General features: G+C 47.2%; 1 protein-coding gene across 2 annotated transcripts in view; it reads right to left on the bottom strand.

Moving 5' to 3' along the window:
• pod1 (coronin pod1) overlaps nucleotides 1-23217 on the bottom strand; it is a 126759-nt gene that overhangs the window by 35589 nt on the left and 67953 nt on the right. For both annotated transcript variants that reach the window (XM_065454335.1, XM_065454336.1), the window contains exon 19: nucleotides 2604-2794. In XM_065454335.1, coding sequence (XP_065310407.1) covers nucleotides 2604-2794 — 191 coding nt within the window. The remainder of the gene's footprint in view (nucleotides 1-2603; nucleotides 2795-23217) is intronic.

Here is a 23217-nt window from a genome sequence, read left to right as displayed (position 1 = left end):
AATACTTTTTTATAGTTGTCAAGTTAATGCACTGGTTAAAAAAATTAAATTATGGGGTTCTACATGGCAAAACCATGATCTGATTATGAGGCATGTCGTAGTGGGGGACTCTGGAAATTTGGACCACCTGGGCTTCTTTAACGTGCACCTAAATCTAAGCACACGGGTGTTTTCACATCTTGCCCCCATCAAAATGAGTCTACCAATGCACTGGTCACAGTTTAATGAGATGTAATTAGGTAACTATGATTAAGAATTCTCCCCTCTGCCAGCCCTGAAACTAAAGCCTTTGTCTACGGCTTAATGGAACTTTTAGCTGAAAGAATACTTTAACCCTTTAATGCCGGAATTATAAAAGGCGTGGCAGAAAAAATTGTTGTGAGAGATTTTACCATAATGTAGCCTGCATAATCAAATGTCACCAATAATTTGCGTGAGGAATGAAATTTCTATTAACGTTGGGGTATACTGTGAATCCGCAACATCTGACAAATAGGAAAAAAGAAAATTTTTCACACATATTGCAAGAAAAAAAGCTAGTTTGTGACTCTTCCCGACTTAAACGGAACAAAACTTTATTTTGCACTAAAGATGACCACATATTTACCAAATGGGCAACACGACTTTTACGGGTAACCTATGGCTGGTGAAAATACTGAAAACGGTTGGCACTTTAGTTTACACAAAGGTGCACATTGCACTTGGCGCACGTAAGGAACAACCTGTCCCTTGCATCCTGGTCGACTTGCACGGTTGGCATGTGCTGTTGTTGGCTGGCCAGTATTTGGTGCCGTCAGTGCTAACACAGGCTACAGGCAAGGCACGTAGCCGGGAGGAGGTGGGGAAGGGAAGGAGTGCACACACCAGGCACGTGCCCTCCGCCTCCCAAAATTTTCTGCTTACCAGAGATACCTGACATAAGATGACATGCGACAACACCCCGCCTGCCGCACCCTCCTATTTTGGCCAAGTGCATGCCTGTACCCCCCGAAAAGAAATTCCTGGCTGCGACTGGCTAAAGGCACAGACTTCACAGGACTTCTCTTCTTTCTCAGGCAGTTGTCACTACTGACATCCTCTGGCGAAAGGTGCGCACGAAGCTTCTTTCTACCATATAAGGAACCAACTTTCCCTGCCAATAGGCAAACCAGTCTTTAGGTTTTTGCACAATTTGTAGCTCCAGGCAGCGAGTGCCAGAAACGCCAAATGTCACGAATTTGCGACATACAGTACCCAAAGTGATAATGAAAGGAGTTACTGCATCCTCAAGCTCACTACATTCCCGTTGTAATCTCTGGCTGTGAACAAGAATGTTTGGAAGCGGGAACCTACTTTCTTTATCTTCAGAAAGCCTGTAGAAAACAGTCAACGTTGCACATGTGATGAGCACCTCGTTGCTCCAGTTCCTAAACAAGGGTTGTCAACTTCCCGGTGTTGCTACTAGTTGGCACCGCATGTCAGTGCTGGAAAACATTGTCACGAATCTGTGACAACAGGCATTTAAGCCGGAAAACATATTCCCAGGGCAGAGGCTGCATTTATTCGGTTTGTCGTGAATTGCAACAACTGCCATTAAAGGGTTAATAAAACCAGGTTCAACAGTATTGCAAGAAACCTGAGATTGGCTCTGACATTTATAGCCTGTTTAAAAGATTATTGACATGTGTGCCTGCTTTTGTTCTCATCTCCATTTACAGTCTGAGTTACAGTCTGAGTTTCTGGACATGGAGGGTTTCTTAAATGCGTCCAAATAATCAGAAAATCTGAAAACAACCAACGGCAAAGGTAAAACAAATAAACTTTCAAAAGAACAGTAGTCGCTATGGGACCACAGGAAGACAGACAACATAGATGCTGCTCCTTCTGGTGGTCATGTTGACTGTGCCAATTTAAGAGTGTCAATGCTTCTCCGACTAGTCCAACTTGGCATTCTTGTAAAATAACTTTTGTTATTTTTGTTATTGCCAGTATGAAAACTTTGTTGCCTCCATCTAGCCATGGTGGCCAGGAATTGAACCTGTGACCTTGTGCTTAGCAGCTCAACCGAGTGGGTAGCCGAATAATCGAACACTCTGCAGGACTGATTCATGGCGACATTGACCGAGAGGCCATGCAGAAGCTGATCAAAGGCGGTGGATTTTCTCAGCACTCGGTGAAGGTCAATGGGGTCTCCCAAAGCCAGAGAACCCGTGCACAGCATACACAGGTTCCTCGGAAAGAAAGGTGCACAGCTTTCTTTTCTTTGGTCAAATTTACACTCCACCTGACAGATATCAGCTCAAGTCATTTGCTTACACTTTAACATTGTCACAAAAATAATTCATCATTGATAATACACACCCATTGCTTAATCTGCATTTCTTCTTTGTAGTAAATTATGACCTTTACAATTGTTTGTGTGCAGCTCACGTGTCAGTGAGGTGGGGTTCCCTTGGCCTGTCGGCCAGCTTCACCAAGGGTAGGTGATGCCTAATTCGTGGCCCGTCTGGCTGTCCAGCTGCACTAAACGCAACCATTCTACGACTCTAAAAGGAAGGTGATACGGCATTCAGGAGAAACTGCTAGCACTCTCATAGATGAGCGAACAGATGAAGGAACCGCACTTGTTAAAGCCAGTGGTGACCAGGTGGCTTCCTCCAAGCACCCAGGTGACCCGAGCACCTCGAGTGCCCGTTGGTCCGAGGCCCTCACGCAGAGGCAGCTCACTCCTTCGTGGGTCGTACACACGCAGCTTCTGGTCTTTGCACAAGGTGGCCAACAAGACACCGTCTGGATCCCATGCCAAACTGAAAATCTGCGCGCATGGCAGGAGAGAAGAGTGTTAGGCAAGTACAGGCACCTACACTGGTACGCTCATCATCTGTGCTGCTCTTTAGAAGAGCCACACAAAGGCACATGTTATGGAGATGAGCTGCAATTTATTTATAAATGACCTTTTTTTTTAGGTTAAAAGTTTCACTTGAAACAGAGCAAAACATAAGAAAAGCTGTGGGGAGCACACGCGCCCATCTTGCCCCGCGCCGTCACGTCGGGAGCCGGCATAGACAGGGAAGAGGCGCACTATGCCCTCTCTCGATTCTCCCTTGCTCTCGCGACGCGCGCGCGCCCTTCCTCCCCAACTCGCGGGCAAGTAGCTGACGGGCGAGGAGGACAATCCCCTCGCCCAAGTAAAAAGGTACAAAACAGCGCGACCGAGGGAGACCCTCGCTCTCTGAGGCCAAACCCCTAACCTGCCGGACTGGAGTACCTGCCGCAACACATGAGTGACCACGTTGCCTGACTATCCCGGGCAACGAGGCCAGCCTATTTATTACTATTACAGAGAGGTCGTCCCTCTGCCAGTGTTCTTTATTGCCGGTAGCAATAAACGTTCTTACAGTTGACGCCGCTGGTTGCCTTATTCGTTCGAACCCGATGTAGCCGCGATTCCCGCACTACGGGTTGGGCAGTAACACAAAGCGACTGCGTGGGGCTAGATCCGGAGCTCGCCTTCAGCCCTAGCCGCACACAGAGTGGAACCCCCACAAAGCATAAGATCATGGCAACACCATTGTCAGCTTTGTCTCCTCTTCAGGAATGACTTCACAGCAGTAGGTAATCTAGCTGTGATGAATTGATAAATTCAAGGAGTACTGTGCTGCTCATGGCCACAGGTGGGCATTTACCGTTTCGTTCACCACGACTGTAGCAGTACACCAGTTTTATTGTGTGTGCAGGGTTCTCTCCATGGTGGGTGACCATGGAAATGCCCCCACCCACAGTTCTGGTTCACATCCCACCACTGGTGTTCACTGCCCACAACTGCAGGTTTAGCACCCTCCCCTTTGAGGGTGGGTGCTATTCAGGCGCTCCACAAAACACCGCTATGCTTCCTGTAGTTTTCCTTTGAATAAACAGTCAAGAGTCTGGAATTTATTTCTCTTCTTTGTTTCTACCCTAATCTCTCTTAATCTTGTTTTGTATATTTCGTAATCATGTTCAGAAATACACCATGCTTTTGCATGACTTGCACAAGCAAGAAGAATGGACTTGTGAAAGCACATAAATGTCAAGGGTTGCACATAACAACTCAGGCATTACGTTTTCCTTTTTCCAACCACAAGGACTATATATGCACTACAACCATAGGTGTATTAGAATTGGGTGTATACACTAAATTTACCGAATGTGCAGAATTAAATGTGCACATATCTCTTTCTGAATGTGTACATACAGTAACAAGAATTTAGTCTCTGCATTTTTCTGAGATAGGGATTTCTTACAATGTTTGCTTGCTTACTGCATTTTGCCTTGTACCGTCAAACATCGATTTTTTTTTTTACTTTAGCAAGACTTACAAATTGCTGCTCCATTTGGCAAATGTTTACTCAATTCTAACATGCCCCCACATCTAACACGCGCTTGACTTTTTACAACAGGAAAACATGGCACACCTATCGGCAATTGGAAATAAGATCAAATGTGCAGAGTTTAGCTTTGTGGAATGAAAAGTTATTAACCCTTTATGTTCACTGTCAGAGACAATGCCCACCAAGATACCGTCGATCCCAAAAATACCCGCTTATCACCTGGACCCTACAGACCTTACTGGCGTGGAAGGGATCCAAATGAGGCCACCCGCAGCAGCAGAAATCCGCACATTCATTGGCTGAGGTGAACAACGACAGAAGCCACAGGCATTTATGGTGCAGACAAGAGGAAAGCAATCAGCAGCCTGACTAGGCCAGAGTCAAAAGTGAGCACCCCAGTTCCATTCTCACCTGCCTTGCAGGCTCGCACTAATATCCTAAAATATCCCTGAAGCCAGCACAAATTAGTGGGAAGACACAAACAATTGTGCTTTGATTATCCTTGTGTGTTTGTCATGCTCTGCGCCCATCTGCCTCCAAGGTCAGTAACACCTTGAAAAAGAAAACAGATTTTCTTCTCCACTTATGAACGTTACTTGAAACTCGGGACTGCAGTCCAAACTTGAAATTGTAAACTTTCCAGTTCCCTCGTGAATTTGTGGGTGCGAGTTACAAAAACATTAAGTTTTTTCGGAGGGCCTGTGGTATGTATACAGTTGACTCCGATTAAAGGGCCCCTGAAACGGTTCGGACAAATTTTGTAGGCGCGTAGGGTACAGCTTAAGTAGAACATTCGCACCACAATTTAAGTGAAGCGTTACGTATTAATGGAGCTGCAAGCGATTAGAAGTTACCCTCCTCCCTAGCTATGCTTTTCCTCCTCAACTCGCTCGCCGAGCGAGCGGCGCTAAGCTCCACCTTCACTGGTTCAGCGTCACAATGCGACGTCATATCGTTCACTTCCGGTTGTTTAGGAGCACGCCCCCTCCCGCGCGAGACCTCTCCGCTAGCCGCTGGGCCGTCGACCGAGAGCTATCGAAGCAGCGTGCGTTGCGAGCATTCTGTCGTAGCGCCGAACGTGTCCGGTACTCCGCTAAAAACAGGCAAGCTGGTCATTTCGGCAAATGACTGGAGGCATAAACTCAAGCTGATGAAGGAACTTTAGCGTAGACGTACGTGAGCAGCCTGATCGGTCTGCACGGTCCAGACACTTGCTGGCGCAGCGCTTAACCAGTCAAACAAAGCGCTAATATTGCTCTAACCAAGTGTAAAGCATTTTAAACATTTATAAATCAACGTGCTGATGATTACACTCCTGCGAAAAATACACACCAGCACCAAAGAAGAATACACTTCGTTGCTGCTACTGTGTATGGTTGAGCTCTGTGCCACCAGGTGGCTGCACCGTGCAGACCATTCGCATTTGCCCTTCTGCTCATCTCGTGGCTCATCCCGGCACAGTCAAGCGGCCAGACCCTGTCCCCTTGCGCTTGCGTTTGCTCTAATACTGGACTCGCGAAACGGTATTGCGTTAGTAATCTTCCGGTGTAAAGTGACGGCCACAAACGTGTGGCGCCGATCGGATACCGGCAGTCCCATGCGCAGCAGCCACTTCGCTTGTATACTGCCTTGCAGAGGGACACGATGTCGCAGCTTGACATATTGCCAGTCGCTAGCTTTGCAGTCCACAAGGCAACAAAGTCGAATCATAGTGCTCGCGAAAAGACTGAGACCGACTCTGACCGCGGAGCTCTCGTCAAAATGGAGTACGTTGTAACACAAGCAGACGACACTTGCTGTGTGCCGGAAGTGCTGAAGTGTACTGAAAAATTGTTCTTGTGCATTCTCTTTATGTTACTTTCTTTTTATAAAAACAAATGAACTAACATTCCAACTATTACGAAGATTATTTGTTTACCATACAGTTGGAAAAATTATCGACCACGCGCCCTGGTCAGCCAATCAGATAGCTCGCCCACGTGACGTCATATGGGTTATTTGCATCATATGGGTAGGGGCGGCTTAAAACTCCGCCGAGCAGTGCGCTACGATCGGCAGCGATGTGTATTTTAAAAACCTTATAATAAATTACACGCTTTACGCAGAGAACTTAGATGCATCAATTAATGATCAGAAGGACCTACTCTAACGACTCAGTACGTTTGTAGAAAATCGCCAAAATCGTTTCAGGGTCCCTTTAATATGAAGTTCACAGGAACCGCAAAAAATTTTGAATTATACAAACTTCCAATTCAGCAAAAAGTACGAAAAATGGCACTTTTATCAGTTACTTAGGAAAAATAGTCTGTCATTTTGTTCTGCTTCTGCTTGCCGAATCTAGGTGTGGAAAGCAACCTTTGCAAGCAGTAGATGCGTCCAAGTGTTTCTTCGCCATTATTTTCATCAAGAAAAAAAAACACTGTGCAAAAGCAAGGCGTGCAACTACATCAGTAGCCCTCAGTTGAGGCTCATTTTTAATGTTGTTGCTGACATCGCTTTCATGAACGGATTCATGGGGCCAAACGACCTGCACAATTTCACTGTCTGTCAGTGCACCAGATATTTCGACTGTGCTGTCCACGGCGACATATTGTTCAAAACGGGCATCACCAAGAGCAGCACCGAAACGACTGTCGTCAAGCTTACTTGTTTGTGCTTCCCTCGGCGGAAAAGAAGCATTGGGGCCCCACAGCAGTCGACGATGGTATCTTCTTTCACATGACCCCTAGCTCACGCTAGCATGTGGATGGCAATGAGTAAACTGACCTCATATTGTGACGAGTTGTTCATGCACAAAACCATGTGCTCGAGGCGATGCTACCTGTCCAGTACCTTTACATATTTTATTATGCCCAAGTCCATAGGCTGCAACACCGAGGTCGTGTTTACAGGCAAAGTATGCTAGACGGATAGCACTCAACGCTAGTACAGTCATCCCTCGTTATAATGAAATCGCTTTAATCTAAATATCTCTTTATTCAATATTTCTTCTGGTCCTGACTCAGACGCATGCATTTTAAGCAACATTACTCGAAGCACACAAAGAGCTTCACCTGCGGCAAAGTGGCATGCAGAGGCATCGCCACTGCCAACTAGCAGCACCCCTTTAGCTCATGCAGTGTCGAATTAATACCGCCGACGAATTAGTCTTATGCAGGCACAGAACGAGCCACAAAAGTACCAAATCTACGACTGATGACCGCCTGGTAACGGGTACCAAGTGAGTGCCAAGTGCTCCCGGCTGTTTTCTGCGGAGCGAATGGACGCTGTCAAATTCCATGTTGCAGCACACCCGAACCATTAATCTTGGTCACAATCGAATCACTGGTGTCCCCCATGATAGAATCCACATGAAAATAAAATTGTCCGACGCTTTGCAATTACAGAAAATCGTGGTCTTTAGGATGTCAAAAAGTGGCCAAAAGACTAATGGCAGACTTGTGCCATAGCATTCCATGGGGTGCGCTCGATGAGCCAAGTTTTACCGCTCTAAAGAGCACTTCTGGCACTGAAACATGCCAAAAGCACGGAAGAAGTGACCCTCCAATTATAATTTTGAGTAGCATGTTCGACGCAAGGAGCTACGCGAGGAGCTGGTCTAGAAATTTGCTTACCGCGCGCCATCATTGGCCTGCACCGCAACAAAACACCGCCTGTATCTTTGCTGCACTTTTGACGGTGCAAATCGACCAATAACTTGCAAAAACATGAAAAATCCAAGCGTCGCCAGCGGTGAGTCAGGCTGTCGACATGGTGGGTCAATGCAAGCCGGTGTTTCCTCGGCAATTTTCTCGAGCTGGTCATGCTCGATTTGCGCCATCCGACTTTAGACAAACGGTCTAAATGCATGGTAGGGTCATTTAATTTTGTTCTAAGACATTTGTCAATGGCGCGGATGTGACAGTGCACTAACACCGACACTCGGACCGTAACATCAGCACAGTGTCATTGACAATGGTGCAACGAAAAACTCTCGTTTTGCAAACTTCAAGACTGCACACCTTGAGAAAGAACTGCCCAGTGATCATGCAAAGCCCCTACTGCAAAACTGTTCAGTTTTCACGATCGTGCTGCGTACCTAAATGAGCAGCTAATCATTTTTTGAGCACAACAAACACAACATCAGACTCGAACCATGACATTTGCAACACTTTCTCTAGCACGACACTCTTGTAGTCTTCCACGAACACTGGATCCCCCTATAAAAGCGCCCCCCCCCCCCCCTCCACTACCTTCCCTTCCTCATTCGCTCTTCAGTCTGCAAGCCGTTTGGACACCAGTCACTCCTCTCACTCGCCCTCATGTCAACTCCTCGCCTCCGCGCTGCCAGTTTCGGTGTCGCTGCTCCTCCAAAGCTGCCCTCTTCCAGACTGCCCTCCCGAGCACAATCTTCCACCGAGTACCCCTCCACGGTTCCTGCTTCTTCGTCTCCACAACTCCGATCACCTTTCTTCCACTACACAGGAAGCCAATTCCAAGCCCGCCATTGCAACCGTCACCATCCCCAGTGCGCACTGATGAAGAAAGCAAGATGGGCCTGACGAGATTTTGAAGCTTCTGTCTTCTGCGTCACCCGCCGCATTCAGTCACTTTGGCGCCAATGGCGCGTGCCTTTGGATTGGTGCTGCAGGCCGTGTGATTGTGTGTAATTCAGAGTGCTTCATTAGGCGTGCCTCGTGTGTGCTTTTGTGGTCCACAGTGATAAATGGCTCCATCAGTGTCCAGGGGAAAGTGTCCGACTTTGGAGCAGAAAGTTTAATTAAATTAAATTATGGGGCTTTACGTGCCAAAACCACTTTCTGATTATGAGGCACGCCGTAGTGGAGGACTCCGGAAATCTTGATCACCTGGGGTTCTTTAACATGCACTTAAATCTAAGTACACGGGTATTTTCGCATTTCGCCCCCATTGAAATGTGGCCGCCGTGGCTGGGATTTCATCCCGCGACCTTATGCTCAGCAGCCCAACACCATAGCCACTGAGCAACCACAGTGGATCTGCTGATAAAAGAAGTGGAAAACGCGGTGACGATGACCAGACTTGCAGCGATCTGTACGAAGCCGTTAATAAAATTGCTGGCCAAGAGGTAGAAGGCGGCTTCGAGACATTCGCGCTGGCCGACGCTGCTGCTCCCGCAGTCGCCCCAGCGATGGATGCGGAGATAACTGACACTTTTGGTGGCCCCTGATGAAGAGCCAGCGTACGAAGAGCCACGTCAATTTCCAATTATGGTGCAGACAAGGGAGTGCCTCTGCCTGCTGCTAAATAAGGTTGAATGCATGGGTGGCGACCACGGCCTTGTTCAATGCTTGGTCAAATTAGAACAGGAGTTGCTCGCACATGGTAAGAACATGAAACAGCCAAAGCTCACTGCCTTTTTTTGCACCTGAATAAAGTTTTGCTTCACTGAATATATTGTATTTTGAATTCCTCACAGTTGTGGTGCAATTAAAGCTCCATTGCTTTAGCTTTTCTCGAGTGGTTGCTTATATCGAATTACCACTTATAATGAATTTTTTTGCCGTCCCACTGCCTTCGTTATAACGAGGGATTACTGTACATTCATGAGGGCTCTGCACTGGTCTACAAGGAACAACACCTTGCGGTTTGATGATGCGAATTTGCGATCCAGTTTCCTGATCCAATTACTGAAAATCTCGGACATCATCCCCACCTTTCTGTTTGATGTATAGTCCACAGGAAGCTTCTTCAGCCTTTAATACATCTAGGTTTAGTGACCTTCCCAGTCACAAGCAGGCTACATTGTTCAGTGCCAGTCACGTTCGTCGCGATCATAATTGACATCCTTTCTTTGCTCCGTTTGCCCCCCAAAACAATCGTCATTCTTGAATGTCAGAGTCTTCTCTGGTAGCCACCAATAAAAAAGTGTAGTCTCATCTGCATTAAAGATTTCTGCAGGTTGATAGTCACTGAATTAGTCGCGACGCTTTTCTGCTTTCCATGTCGCGCATGTTTCCTTGTTGTCTTCTGTCCCCACATGCTTTTAAAAATGAAGCCTCACAATGTTTGAAGTATGCCAGCCATTTACCACAAGAAACGAAGTCGTTGATCCCCAGCATTGCAGCAAACGATAAGGCCTTTGCCACAACGACCTCACCGCTGAAAGGAAGTTTGCTGCTCGTGCTTCTCTGATCCAAAGCGGCAGCACTTTCTCTAAAGGCCAGACCACACGTATGCTTGCCGCACCTCACGAGGACTGGCAATTTGCATCTACAAGAGACACACGAGAGCATGCGCTCACTGGGGTCACTCACAGACGCCTTGGCAGATGTCGCTTTGTACTTTGTTATTCAAAATGTTTCAAAACGCTTCAATATCTACAAACGTAACTGTTATGCCTCTAGAGTGGTTAGATCAGCACAAAAAAAATGGCTGTGGCTTAGGTAAGGTTAAGCCCAGGATGCGAAGCATACTAGCCTTTATTTTAGTTGTTGAACCACTGTTTAGCCTGGTGAACTGCTGTTGCTTGGCTATATATTTGGTTCGGCTAGACGAAGAAACAACTCATGCATTACTGCTTCGCCTTCAAGAGTGGAACGCGACAGCGTTCCCGTCGACCCGCCAAGGGGTGTAAGACAATGGGCTACAGGGCAGCGACTATGCGCCCCGCATTGGACGCGGTGAGCATCGAGCAAAGCAGCGTTCGGCGCGGCAACGAAATGTGCGCCTGAGCAAGAGACGCACGCCTTAGAAACAGCTCGTTTCTAAGGCAACACCGCATTCACTAGAGGCGCTTTTGTACCGCTTTGAAGCATCGTACTCGTGGCTCAGTGGTAGCGTCTCCGTCCCACACTCCGGAGACCCTGGTTCGATTCCCACCCAGCCCGTCTTGCAAGAGTTGAGCCAAAGCCACTTCTCCTCTGTCGTGACGTCACAGTGTCACGTGGTTTCAAGGCGACACCGCCGCACCTGAGGAGCTGGGTTGAGCTCTCGTAATATGCTTCGCATAAAAGGAAAGAAAAAGCACTTTCTCGCATGACATAAATCTGCCTCACTGAGAGCTGATTGTGCCACACCGTAGCTGTACAGCCAGGTGCACTGACACGAGGCAGCCCCAGTACACAATAACAGAGAGGATCTGTTTACCAGAATAGTGGCGTGTTTCGAATCACACGAGCCATTCCGCACTGTCTGCGCATGCGTAGGCACGCGAGCGCGAGCTTGTGTGCGTCCACAAACGTACATGTGGTCTGAGCTGGTAGGCACTGGTGCACATTCGCTTCTGTGACAATTTGAATTTGTCATTCTCAAAAGCATCCAATACTGAGCGCTTGTTCTTGATAAAATTCGAGAGCATGTTAGGCTTAATGCAGTACTTCCGTGCAATGTCCTGCTTTGCAGTGCCTTCCTAGTGAACTTTTTTCAAGATCTCGACTTTCGTCGCCAGGTCAAGCATGCAGTAGGGAGCCACGAGTTACCATTATCAAACGTTGTGACTATGCTCAAAATCAGAAGCATGGATACAACTGCGAAGTAAACCTAACGTGCAGCCGGCACACACTAGACAAAAGACAAGGAAAGAAACTAGCCGACGTGCCGGCGGTGACTGAGCTGAACAATCTCGCCATTTCGTGAGCTGTGGCGCTGTGGACAGCTGCAATGGCAATGACACCAGTGCAATACAGGGAGCTGTGTTGACATTTTAAATACTGCGCATTTTATTGAAAAATTACGGTCGTCCCACAGATCTTGATTGAAAAATAACTTCTAAGTAACCAATATTATCAGCTTTTAACTTCAAATTATCGAGCAGTTCTTTTGACAGGATTGTACGCAGAACTGATAGGGCCACTTCTTCACTTTTAACTGAAAATTCCCATTAAGCGACTTCAAATTATTTGGAGTCGACTGTACTTTTGCTCACGGGTGTACATGTGACCGCTAGGAAGCTGTAAAGTTCTCACTTCACCTCAAACAGAAAACAGATCAGGTAAAATCCGGTAACAGTTGTAGAGAATAAATTTATTATGGACTTACAAATATGTGATTTCAAATATGAATAAAAATATTGTTAGGTGAATGAAGCATTTATTACGAACGAGACTACAAGATGTATTTACACAACAGACTGCAACGCTGGCCAGTTTAGCTAATACTGTCGAGCTCTTTTACAACGAACTTGATAGTTCTGTGAAAAGTGGTCGTTGTATCAGAAGTAAATTGTATGTTTTAGCGGAGTATAATGTTCAGCAAGTGGGTGCAAAGCTTTGACGAAAGAGTTGTGGCACAAAGTAAGTGACAGGAAACATATAGAGACAAGACAGGATGCCAGACTTTCAACTAGTTTATTTTCAGCACATTCCATTAAGCTGTGACAATGTTTACACGGGCCAAACTGGCCACTGTGTTAATGGCTGCCTAAGGCAACACATATTATCCATTAAGAATGGTGTGGGTTTCCACCTGCCATTCCATTACACCTCATTCGACTGCGTACGATGGTTTGAGGAAACGAGCATGATAGCAAGGAGTAGAGAAACATTAGCATGTGAAGTACTTGAACACTTTCATATTAAGAAGGAGAGAGATGGCTGCATCAGTGTACCTTCCTATCGCTATAGAAGACTGAATGTTTATTTTTAGATAGTGCTGCAAGATAGTTCGTTTGCATGTGCTGCGTTTTCTGCGTGTGCGCATCTCTGAAAAATTGATATTTGTGGGTGGCGTGCTGAAAATGTACTGGCTGATAGCCTGGCATCCTATCCTGTCCCTCCTTGTTTCCTGTCATTTTCTTTTTCCCACAAATGTTAAAATACATTATATGTGGACTTGCCCTTCAAAAACAAGCAAAAATTATTGACACTGAAGCTGGCAGCGGCACTTATGATTTGACACCACTTGGGTCCGAAAATTGTATTCTTAGTATCTTACTTTTTGTTCCTGGTACTTTCCCGCTTCTAGCTCAAAGTTTCCGCTAAGAACATCATCTCAAGAACAAAGTACGGTGTCATAGCTCTTTCAAAACGGTGCCCGGCTGGTCCCAATCACCTGCGATATTGAAAAACAACAAGTGCAGCTGCCACCATTTTTTTTAATATAATAGCGAAGCATTCTAGCTAGCTGGAAGCAGAAACTGCTGCGGCATGACTCATCACAGTGGCTTTATCTTTGTTGTTGTTGGACTGGAATCAGGTGCGCACTGCTGTGCACTCAGTTCGGTCGCAATGCTGTGCTTTGGAACTTCGCATGCGGTCTCCTTTTACCGCAACCAGTTTTGAAGTGTTTGTAGTGACAGCACGGCGCTGTTGAAAACATTCATTATATGTGGGTGTGCTTTCGACAAGCAGAGTCGAAAAATCATAAATGCAGTGAAATGTGGTCATTATAACCGATAAGTCGTAATGCTTGAGATTATTATAAGTGGCTCTGACTGTAGCTTGCATGCGAGTCTCTTCTTCGTCGTCACTGGGATGACTGTGTACCGTTATCTGAATGTTTGTATCATTATCCTACACAGCAGAAGCAGCATCCCGGTGTATCTCAAAATTAGCGGCAGCATCAGAAAAGTGGTAGCATTTAAGGTGAGAGATGTGCACAATGTCGCTTGATTGTGAGGTAGATGACACAGGGGTAGCACAAACCACCTCGTATGTAGCTGGTGTGATGGCACAAAGCACTGTGGGGCCCTCCTCCGTACTCTTGGGACAAAGGAACGACAACACAGTAGTGCAAACAATCACAAGGGCATTTATTGCACCTTTCATAGATCAATGCCTGCTAGCTGAGTTGCTATCCACAAATCATGCCGATGGGCGCGCGACAAATCTAGAAGTCCGACCCACTGCGACCTCGCGAGCAAATATGTCCGCCCCATGCTGGATCCCAACGCCTGGTCGTTCGCGTGTACGGTCACGCGAACGGTGGCGCGTTCCAAGGCGGCCACGCGAGGCGGTCTCGCAAAAGCATGGGTCGCCGCGCGCACGCGGGACGTCCACGCGGTTCGCCGACCCGCCGGGAAAACAGGAAGCGCCTTGTCTCCCGGCGCCCAAGTAACCCCGCCTGTCGGTGGCGTTAGCAGCGCAACACTCGTGCCCTCTCCCGCACTGCGCTTCAACCACATCGACCGCCGTGGGCATCACGCAGGCCACGCGGCGAGGCCGGATTACAGGAGACACGCTGTGCGGGAAAAACATCAGGGGACGCGCGGGAGTCGTGCATCCCCACAGCACTCAGCAGGGGTTTGTGTACCGAGAGAAGCTTTTTTGAGAACCCAACGTGACGAGAGGGGGACCAAAGGAGCCCCAGAGAATCAGGCACCAAATGTAAACACCGCTAGTTCTCTTGCTAGGTCAAAAGGCGAGCGCGGGCAATTCTATGTGCATGGGCAGTTCGGGTAATGGCATCATGCGCACATTCACTAGCTAGGGCTGTGGGAGGTGGAAGTATAGCCTACATCTAATTCTTTTTTACTTCTTAAGGGCTGTGAGAATGCCCAAAATATTTGGCAGTCTGAAAAATGTATGCATGCCTTTTATTGCCCCCAAGGACTCAAATGACCATGGGCATATCCAAAATGGCTCTAAAAGCCTGCCTGCACACTTATCAGGCGTATCGATACCCATACTGTGGCAGGAGACAGCGGGTGCTCACATGTATAATTACAAACTACATACTGTGTCGCATGACAGTGGAACCTTTCTACTCTCAGTATGTCTCTCAGCCATACACTGCCTATGCTCTACCATGTATCGCTGCATTGTGGCAAAGTTGACATTTGGAAGCTGGCATTATGCAATGCTTGACCCTTGCCATGCTTTTCACACTTGGTGGTCATGACAAAGGACGAGTCAGTGCTATGGTAGCAAATTGCTTCAATGAATAACACACCACCGAACAGCAGGAGCTAGTGAATGTCAAAGCAATTAGGCCTTGCATTGACAAAGTGGGTATGGCTGCTCGAAGATTGGCAAGCGATCACTGGTTTAAGGCTGCGAGATCATTAAAGTGGCGGCGGTAGTGGTTGAAATAAACACCTTTTTGAACCGGTTGTCACAGCAGAAGGAGTCCAGAAAGTCGGACGACAAATGGTTTCAGCATCCGAAACTTCACAAGTACCTACATATTGGCTCTATAGGATATGTGGTGGTGCTGCAAAGGCGTCTAAATTATCGTGCAAATTTGAGAAATCAGTCGTTGACTCTAGTGTGTCCTGACGTAGTGTGGGTTCTCGAAAGTACTACAGGAAGAACGGGGAGTAATCAGCATCATCATGATGCAATGAATTGTAGGCCAACATTACATGAGACAGAGATCCCAATCGGTGTGGTCAGAGGAAACATACTTCGAAAGCACGTCTGTAAGGATGTGATTAAAATGTTCAGTGAGACTGTTGGTTTGCAAGTGGTTTGAACTTGTGAGCTCATGGCACGCTGAACATGCATTCAAGATGTTGTTGATAACCTGTGAGAAGAATGTGTGAGCAGTTGGTGTGATGCTCCATGAAGAATAACACCAGGTAGCACAGAAATCAGTGACATCTGTGACGAAGCTTGTTGGAAGCACTTGCATGATGGCATAGCCCATGGCGTAACCAGCGACAACTGTGACCCACTTGTTGCCAGAGGTTCTTTGAGGTAAGGGGTCCAGCAAGTCCAATCCAACACGAAAAATTAATTCGAATGGGTTGCAGATACTTGGCAGTTAGCGTTGACGGTGTTTTGAGGCGCTGGCATTTCTCGCGCGCAGTAACATGCCAGTAAGGCCAGGCCAAAAGAATGTCCATTAAATAACGTCAGAACACAAATGTTTCGATCATCTTTAATGGACGTACGTATCAATATATTAAATCTGAGCATTCAATTAGAATTAGCACTGTGTGTGGGTCACAGTTCTGTACCCGGCCCAGGCCCGCTGTTTGCATAACAAGCTCTGCTGAGCTCGATGCTAAAGAGCAACAAGCCTGCCTGGCTTGGCCTAACCATGAAAATCTTGAGGGCCACGCTCGACCCGGCCTGCCACTGTCAGGGCTTTGGTACAGTGACTAAATATAGTAGAACCTCGTTAATACGTTTTGGAAAAAAGCGCGAGAAAAAACTTACTAACCGGGAAAACGTACAATATGAAGTAACTAAAAGATTTGACATTTCAACTATAGTTGACATCTATGTAATGCAAAGCATCGCACGAATCGTTGCGGCACGAGACCTTGATGCGCGTTGAGCTGGTGGCCCTTGGGCGGCCGAGGATGCGTTTTGTTTGTTTTCATATTGCCTGGTGTTTTAAAGGGACACTAAAGGCAAATACTAGGTCAACATGGACTGTTTAAATACCATTCCAGAAACCTCACAGCATTTGTTTTGCACCAAGAAAAGACAAAGTTTAGGAGAAAATTGCATCTGAAGGGTCCAAATAACTTTATTGCAATTCAAATTTCCCGCTATACAACTGGGGAGTGGGGACGTTGCATACACCACTCATTGCTGCCCACGGCCGTATTCAACTCCTTCCTACACGCTTCGGAAAGAGTCAGTCGAGTGTGGCCGTGCGCTGCCGTTGGTACAGTTTTTTGCACAAAGCGCAAATGCATGGCCATGGAGAAATCGAGAACAAGACAGAGTGGTGGATTCACTGCTGCAGCTACTTTTGGCCAAGTGGCGTGGACCATTCAGGCATCCCGCGACATTACGTGGACGTGTGTAACAAGCATGTGACGCCCCCTCGGGCATAATCTTCGTTGGCCCGCCAGGCTCGGTGGCCTGCCAGGCTCGGTAGGCAACATTGGTCACCGCACCACAATAAACCCCGACGAGCACAGCTGCTCGGCGGTCAGTCATTGTTCGTCACCACCACGCTGCGGAGCGTCTGTCTTACGGAGGGTGCCTCGAGCCCTCCCTTGTTCATGGGCAGATCGTGACAGTGTAATTCTCTGCTACTAGCACTTTGTGCAAGTTTGCGAGACAGGAAAACCAGCGCAGCACTCCGCAATAACGAAACTGAAACTCGAAAGCATGGGTGGTGCAGAGTTGAGGAAAAACGACACCTTTTGAACACTAACATCATTGTCAAGGATAATGTCAATGAGTTCTTGTTTTCTGAAAAAAGTTTAATAGAAATGGACAAGGAGCATTTTTTTTTTTTCATCTTATAACGCAAAACAATAATTTTTATAACGAGTGGTTGAGTACTAACGACAAAATTTAAATGAGGAGCGCCTTTGTCATCGGGCGAGTACTTGAATGTCACTGGGGAACTTACAATCGTGTCCTGCATTTACCATAATTTCTCTATTACTAAGGCTCTGCTCGTGATAATATTGACACCTTAGAGATTCCCAAGCATTAATCTGTCACTTTACCTTGACTTAATATTTACCTTTAGTGTCCCTTTAGGTGGGCGATGGGAAACTGAAACGAAATTGAGCGGGTAGGCGGCGCCGGATGCTGCTGAAGCAAAATGTGATGCCCACATCGTTCCGCCTTCAGCAGAGAACGGTGGTGTGTTCGGATTATTGCCTAATAAAAACGTGTAGTACGCTACCAATGGCACTACACACCACGCGCTGTAAAACACATACCGTATTTACACAATTGTAAGTCTACTCGAATGTAAGTCGACCCCCCCCCCCCCCCCATATCGCGTGTGACAGGGGGAAAAAATAGCATACCCGAGGGTGCATTTCATAATGAAAATTTTTCAGTAGCTGGCATGGTCACTGGACTAGTCGTCTTCACTTGTGCCATCGTCCTCACTAGTGCTCCCAACGTCATCGCTGCTAAAGTCCCACAGCGCGTGGTCGTACAGCGAAATTCCACATTTAGCAGACGACCGCACCATGACATATTGTGGAACAGCAGCCCACGCCAAATGCCCCCAACCACACGCACCTGTCAGGGAGGCTCCTTTGACAGGTCCGGTTGGCGTAAGTTCATGGTCTTCTGCCGCCAGCCACTTATATTCACTGCAGAGCAGGTCCTTGAAAGGTGAAGATCCGAACTTGTTTTATGACAATGTTGCACTTCACTGGCAGGGACGGATCACACATTTCAGCGACGTACACCGCAAGCTTGGCCTACAGTTCCAGAAAGCGTCTCGACTTTGGCCCATGGGAAATTCTTCGCTTGCCAACACAAGTGAAAATTTTGCCTCACTACAGTCGCCACTCTCGCACCACCCGTTCAGAAATATCGAACTTGCGGTCCGCTGCGCAGTGATTTGTTTCTTCAGCGTAAAGGATGGCAGCCCTCATAAACGCTGCTGTGAACGAGCGCCGAATGTTTAGTGGGCCTGGAGCACTCATGACAACCGGGGAAGCATGAAGTAGCACTAGACGGCAGTCAAGTCGAACACTTCAAACTAAGAGCTACAGGTAAAGAGAAACACTTGAGCGGCGTCTTCTCTTCCATGAACTATCAATACTCCCTGCAAGCGCCACCGTACTCAGGGTGCCGCTGCGAATGGAACAGCGGCAATTCCATCAACTATCGACACCCTCCCATGAGTGTTGTGTGCATTGTAAAACTCTAAAAAATGTTGAAAAACCCTTCCGAAAAGCAAACAAATGTGTGGGATAGCAAAAAGCTACAAGTAGGGCCATAGAGCAAACATAAAATTGGAACTACATTTTAGCTCCTCTGATGGTCTCGCTTTTTTGGGGGTGCCATGTTTCGGTTTCGATTGTAAGTCGACCCCCCCACTTGAGGTTTTCAAATTTAAAAAAATAGGTCGACTTAATCGTGCAGATACGGTAGGTGAAGATGCTTATTGCAATAGGTTTGTCAGCGATAGCTGTGAACACAGCGTGCGACGATTCAGGCGGAAATTTGCTGATACCAAAATAAGAAACTGCGTGCCATCGTCTTCATGTGAGACGGTCGGCTGTATACTGTTCTTGGTCACGCGCCTCACGCCTTTTATGCGAAGCATATTACGAGAGCTCAACCCAGCTCCTCAGGCGCGGCGGTGTCGCCTTCAATGACCTTTGACCCCATGCCATACCACGTGACACCGTGACGTCACGACAGAGGAGAAATGGGGCTCCAACTCGCGCCGTCGCTCGCGGCGTCGCGGCGGTATATAAGCAGCTGCACTTGTTTCTAGGTGGCTTTGGCTCAATTCTTGCAAGATGGGCTGGGCGGGAATCGAACCAGGGTCTCCGGAGTGTGAGACGGAGACGCTACCACTGAGCCACGAGTACGATGCTTCAAAGCAGTACAAAAGTGCCTCTAGTGAATGCGGTGTTGCTTTGGAAACGAGCTGTTTCTAAGGCTCAGGCGTGCGTCGCTTGCTCAGGCGCACATTTCGTTGCCGCGCCGAACGCTGCGTTGCTCGACGCTCACCGCGTCCAATGCGGGGCGCGTAGTCGCTGCGCCGTAGACCATTGTCTTACACCCCTTGGCGGGTCGACGGCAACGCTGTCGCGTTCCACTCTTGAAGGCAAAGCAGAGTAACGCACGAGTTGTTTCTTCGTCTAGCCGAACCAAATATAGCCAAGCAACAGCAGTTCACCAGGCTAAACAGTGGTTCAACAAGTAAAATAAAAGCTAGTATGCTTCGCATCCTGGGCTTAACCTTAGCTAAGCCACAGCCATTTTTTTTTCTTGTTCACATGGGATCTAGCGGCCGGAAAACTTCTGTGGTCACAGTCTGCGGCAAGGAACAACACTGCATTTCGGTTATCGCCTATTAGAGGCGTGCGCTACGCTTCCGATGGCACCATGCACTGTCAAACAGATAGGCAAAAATGCTTATCGCAATAAGATTGGCGGTGATAGCTGTGAATGCCGCATGCAACGACCCTGGAGAGAGAGATTTAACTTTATAGAAAAGAGCCTTAGCTGCCCTTCTTGTTCGGTTGACAAGGTTTAGCTGGTCTGTCAAGTCTGAGTTGGACAGCGCTGCCTCCCATTGGCGTGTGGTGGGGTGTGTTACGGGTGTGAGCTGTGGTGTGCTTGCGCAAGCTCATACGATGTGGTAAAGTGTTGCGCATTGATCGCAGTGCGAGCCCTTACAGGAATACAGTGCAGGGTGTATGGCGTGGTTTCCTCTGGCGTCAGCCTTATGAAGCGGCAGTAGTGTTCTTCGTGAAAGGTTATAGTGTTGTAGGATGTGCGTGTAGGTTAATGGTATAAGCTCAGGGTAAAACTGCTCAGCGTAACCCTCTCACAGCTCCCAGGGTGCATGCGCTCGGGCGTAGGTGTGTGCCTGCTGATTGCTACGTAAGGACTCATGCACCAGAGTTCACACGAGTTGTATGTATGGCAGGAGCTGGTGCACCTCAATCAGAATGTAATGTGAGGCCCTGGAAATCTTGGCCCTGGAAAAATTTCCGCATGCCGTCTGAGAATCCGTCAGAACTATGACGCACTCCCAGTGCTGTCTCATGGTGAAGGCTAATGCTATCGGTAGTTCCTCTGCCTCTACAGTGCTCGCTCTGGAAACTGACGATGATTTGCTGGTACCGAAATGAGAAACTGAGTGCATGCTGGCGTTTTCAAGTGAGACGGACGGGCGAGTATTGCGTTGAAGCTGCTGTGGCAGGCAGCTATATACTGTTCTAGATTGCGCACGCCTCGCGCATTTTCTTGTTTACATGGAATCTAGCAGCCAGAAAACATATCATACGATTGCAGTTTGGCGACGCAATGAATGTCAGGAACATATGAACCAGTAAAAAATTAGCGTAACTCTATTGGGTCATATTTCGTGTTCTCAATAGCGAATGTTGGCGTCGGGAAAACGTATGTAATGGGAACGTATCAACAAGGTTTTACTGTATATATATTTTCCGATTAACTGACACTGTACTTACCATGTTGAATTAAAATCTAATTAAACATAATATCCTATGATATTTACAAACACACACACACCATAGGTTATTAAGCAAAAAACAAGTTGTCCTATGACTAGAGCATGAAATGAATATTTTAATTTCTTAAACAAATTCTGCATGTCATGCTGAAGCACCATTCTGCCATGACGTCCATGTTTTGGGCTCGAGTCGGGCTCTGTATGTGGCGTGGCTCGCCAAAGAAATTAATACAATGGCCCGAGCTACACTGGAGCCTGAGTGAACCTAACGTTAGGCTGCTCTAGCCCAGCCTGCAGGCCGGGTTGGGTACGAGTTCTTGGGTAACCTGGAGCTCCCGCACACCTCTAATTGGAATACTCCACGTAACACTGATAATCAGAAACATAAGAATGCAACAGCGTTTGTCATGACTAAGCTGTTTCCTCGTCATACTGTCATGTTGGGCGTAATAGGTTTTCTCAAGCCGCTGCATGCGGCTTTTACCTTTACGTCCGCTCTCATTCTGTATTCCGTGGAAACAGAGAAGTAAAGATTATTATTATTATTATTATTATTATTATTATTATTATTATTATTATTCAGAAGTGCATTCGTGAGCAGTATTTCTTGTTTTTCCTTAGCAAGATTGATTTACCTAACAGTACAGTAAAACCTCGTCAAACCGCACCTGCTTAAACAGTAGTTTCGTTTTAAAGTAGGTAAGTCAAATCCCCGACTCAGCGGCCATTGAACGTAAGATGTTTTGTATGCACCTAAACCTTGCCAGCTTATTGCGTATGCATCGGTTAACACATAGTGTTCCCACTTTTTGTCATGCAAACACGGCGGTGTGTCGTTTCAATCGGGCGGGCCGGCAGAAAAACAAGCCTCAGAGATAAGAACAAGGGCCTCCAAGTGCCCTGTGCACTTGCGCATCAAGCCACATCAGCATAACTTCAGCGCTGTGCCAGAGAGTTGTGGCATCATGTAAGCTAGGGCTCGCATCATGCCGAAGCTCACATAAAAACGCTGACTGCTCAGCGTAAAAGGAAAATTGGACATCGTTCATACTATCGAACGTGGCACAAAGAAGTCGGCGCTAGCACGCGACAAGGATCTACCGTCGACTACGGTGTGTGGCATTTTGAATGCGAAGAAATTGCTCGGCAGCGCTGCTGTGACCGTGAACAGATATCGGCTACGAGGTTCGACTTCGCCATTGCTGCCTCTGTTGTTGCCGAAGGGTCACCTGACGACAGCAATGAGGACAACACAGACAGCGACAGCATGGGCGATTCAGGCCCAACAGTGGCAGAAGCTGCGCGTTCCGTCAGCCTCATGGATGCAATTGTCGTGACGAGAACAGCACCCTACAATGAAAAAGGCATGCTGCGACTTCTGCAGTGCTACTGCACCTGTGCACGGAGAATATGCGACTCCAACGAGGAATCTGCCATGCGAGTGTTTGCAAAGAAGAGGGGCTGGCTGAAAAGCTGGCTCGCAGCTTCAGTAAGTTTGAAGTCGCTGTCATCGCTGCTAGGCCACTGCGGCATCAAATGAAAATGAGAAACTTTTGTTGTGCAAAGTGAATAAATACTGCATGTTTCTGCCTTTTCATTGCACTCTCTCTGAGTTCCATTTTTGACAGGGAAGTGGGAAATCTTATACTATTTCAGTTACGCAGTGCTACCGTTTAGTATATTTTCCTGAGCTCCCACCAACTACAGTTTAACGAGATTTCACTGTACAGTGGCTTTAGCTATCATTCACTCTTACTACAGGCCTTGCTGCAGTGGGCATGGTTTTTAGCATTTGTTTCTATGTAATCTCTGGTTTCATGCTTTATTTTGTGCTGGGTCAAAGATTTGCATTATATTGGGCAGCACAATTAGGGCAAACTGTCTGCAGTTCAACTCAGGCAGTGAATGTGCTCGCAAGTGAAGTCACATGGAGGAGGCCATTCACATGGCACGATCTGATAGTGCAGACAACACAGCCAATGAATTGGGAAGCTGCCTGCACTGATTTCAGTTTATCAGTTTACAAGCCAAGCTAGAAACCACCGACGCATGCCTAGTCCAGACTGGTACCTCCGATTGCAGAAAATGTGAAATCCAA

This window comes from Dermacentor albipictus, chromosome 3 (assembly GCF_038994185.2).
Source record: "Dermacentor albipictus isolate Rhodes 1998 colony chromosome 3, USDA_Dalb.pri_finalv2, whole genome shotgun sequence".
Classification (NCBI taxonomy): Eukaryota; Metazoa; Arthropoda; class Arachnida; order Ixodida; family Ixodidae; genus Dermacentor; species Dermacentor albipictus.
The sequence above is the reverse complement of the archived record's forward strand: the minus strand, read 5'-3'. Positions and strand labels throughout refer to the sequence as shown.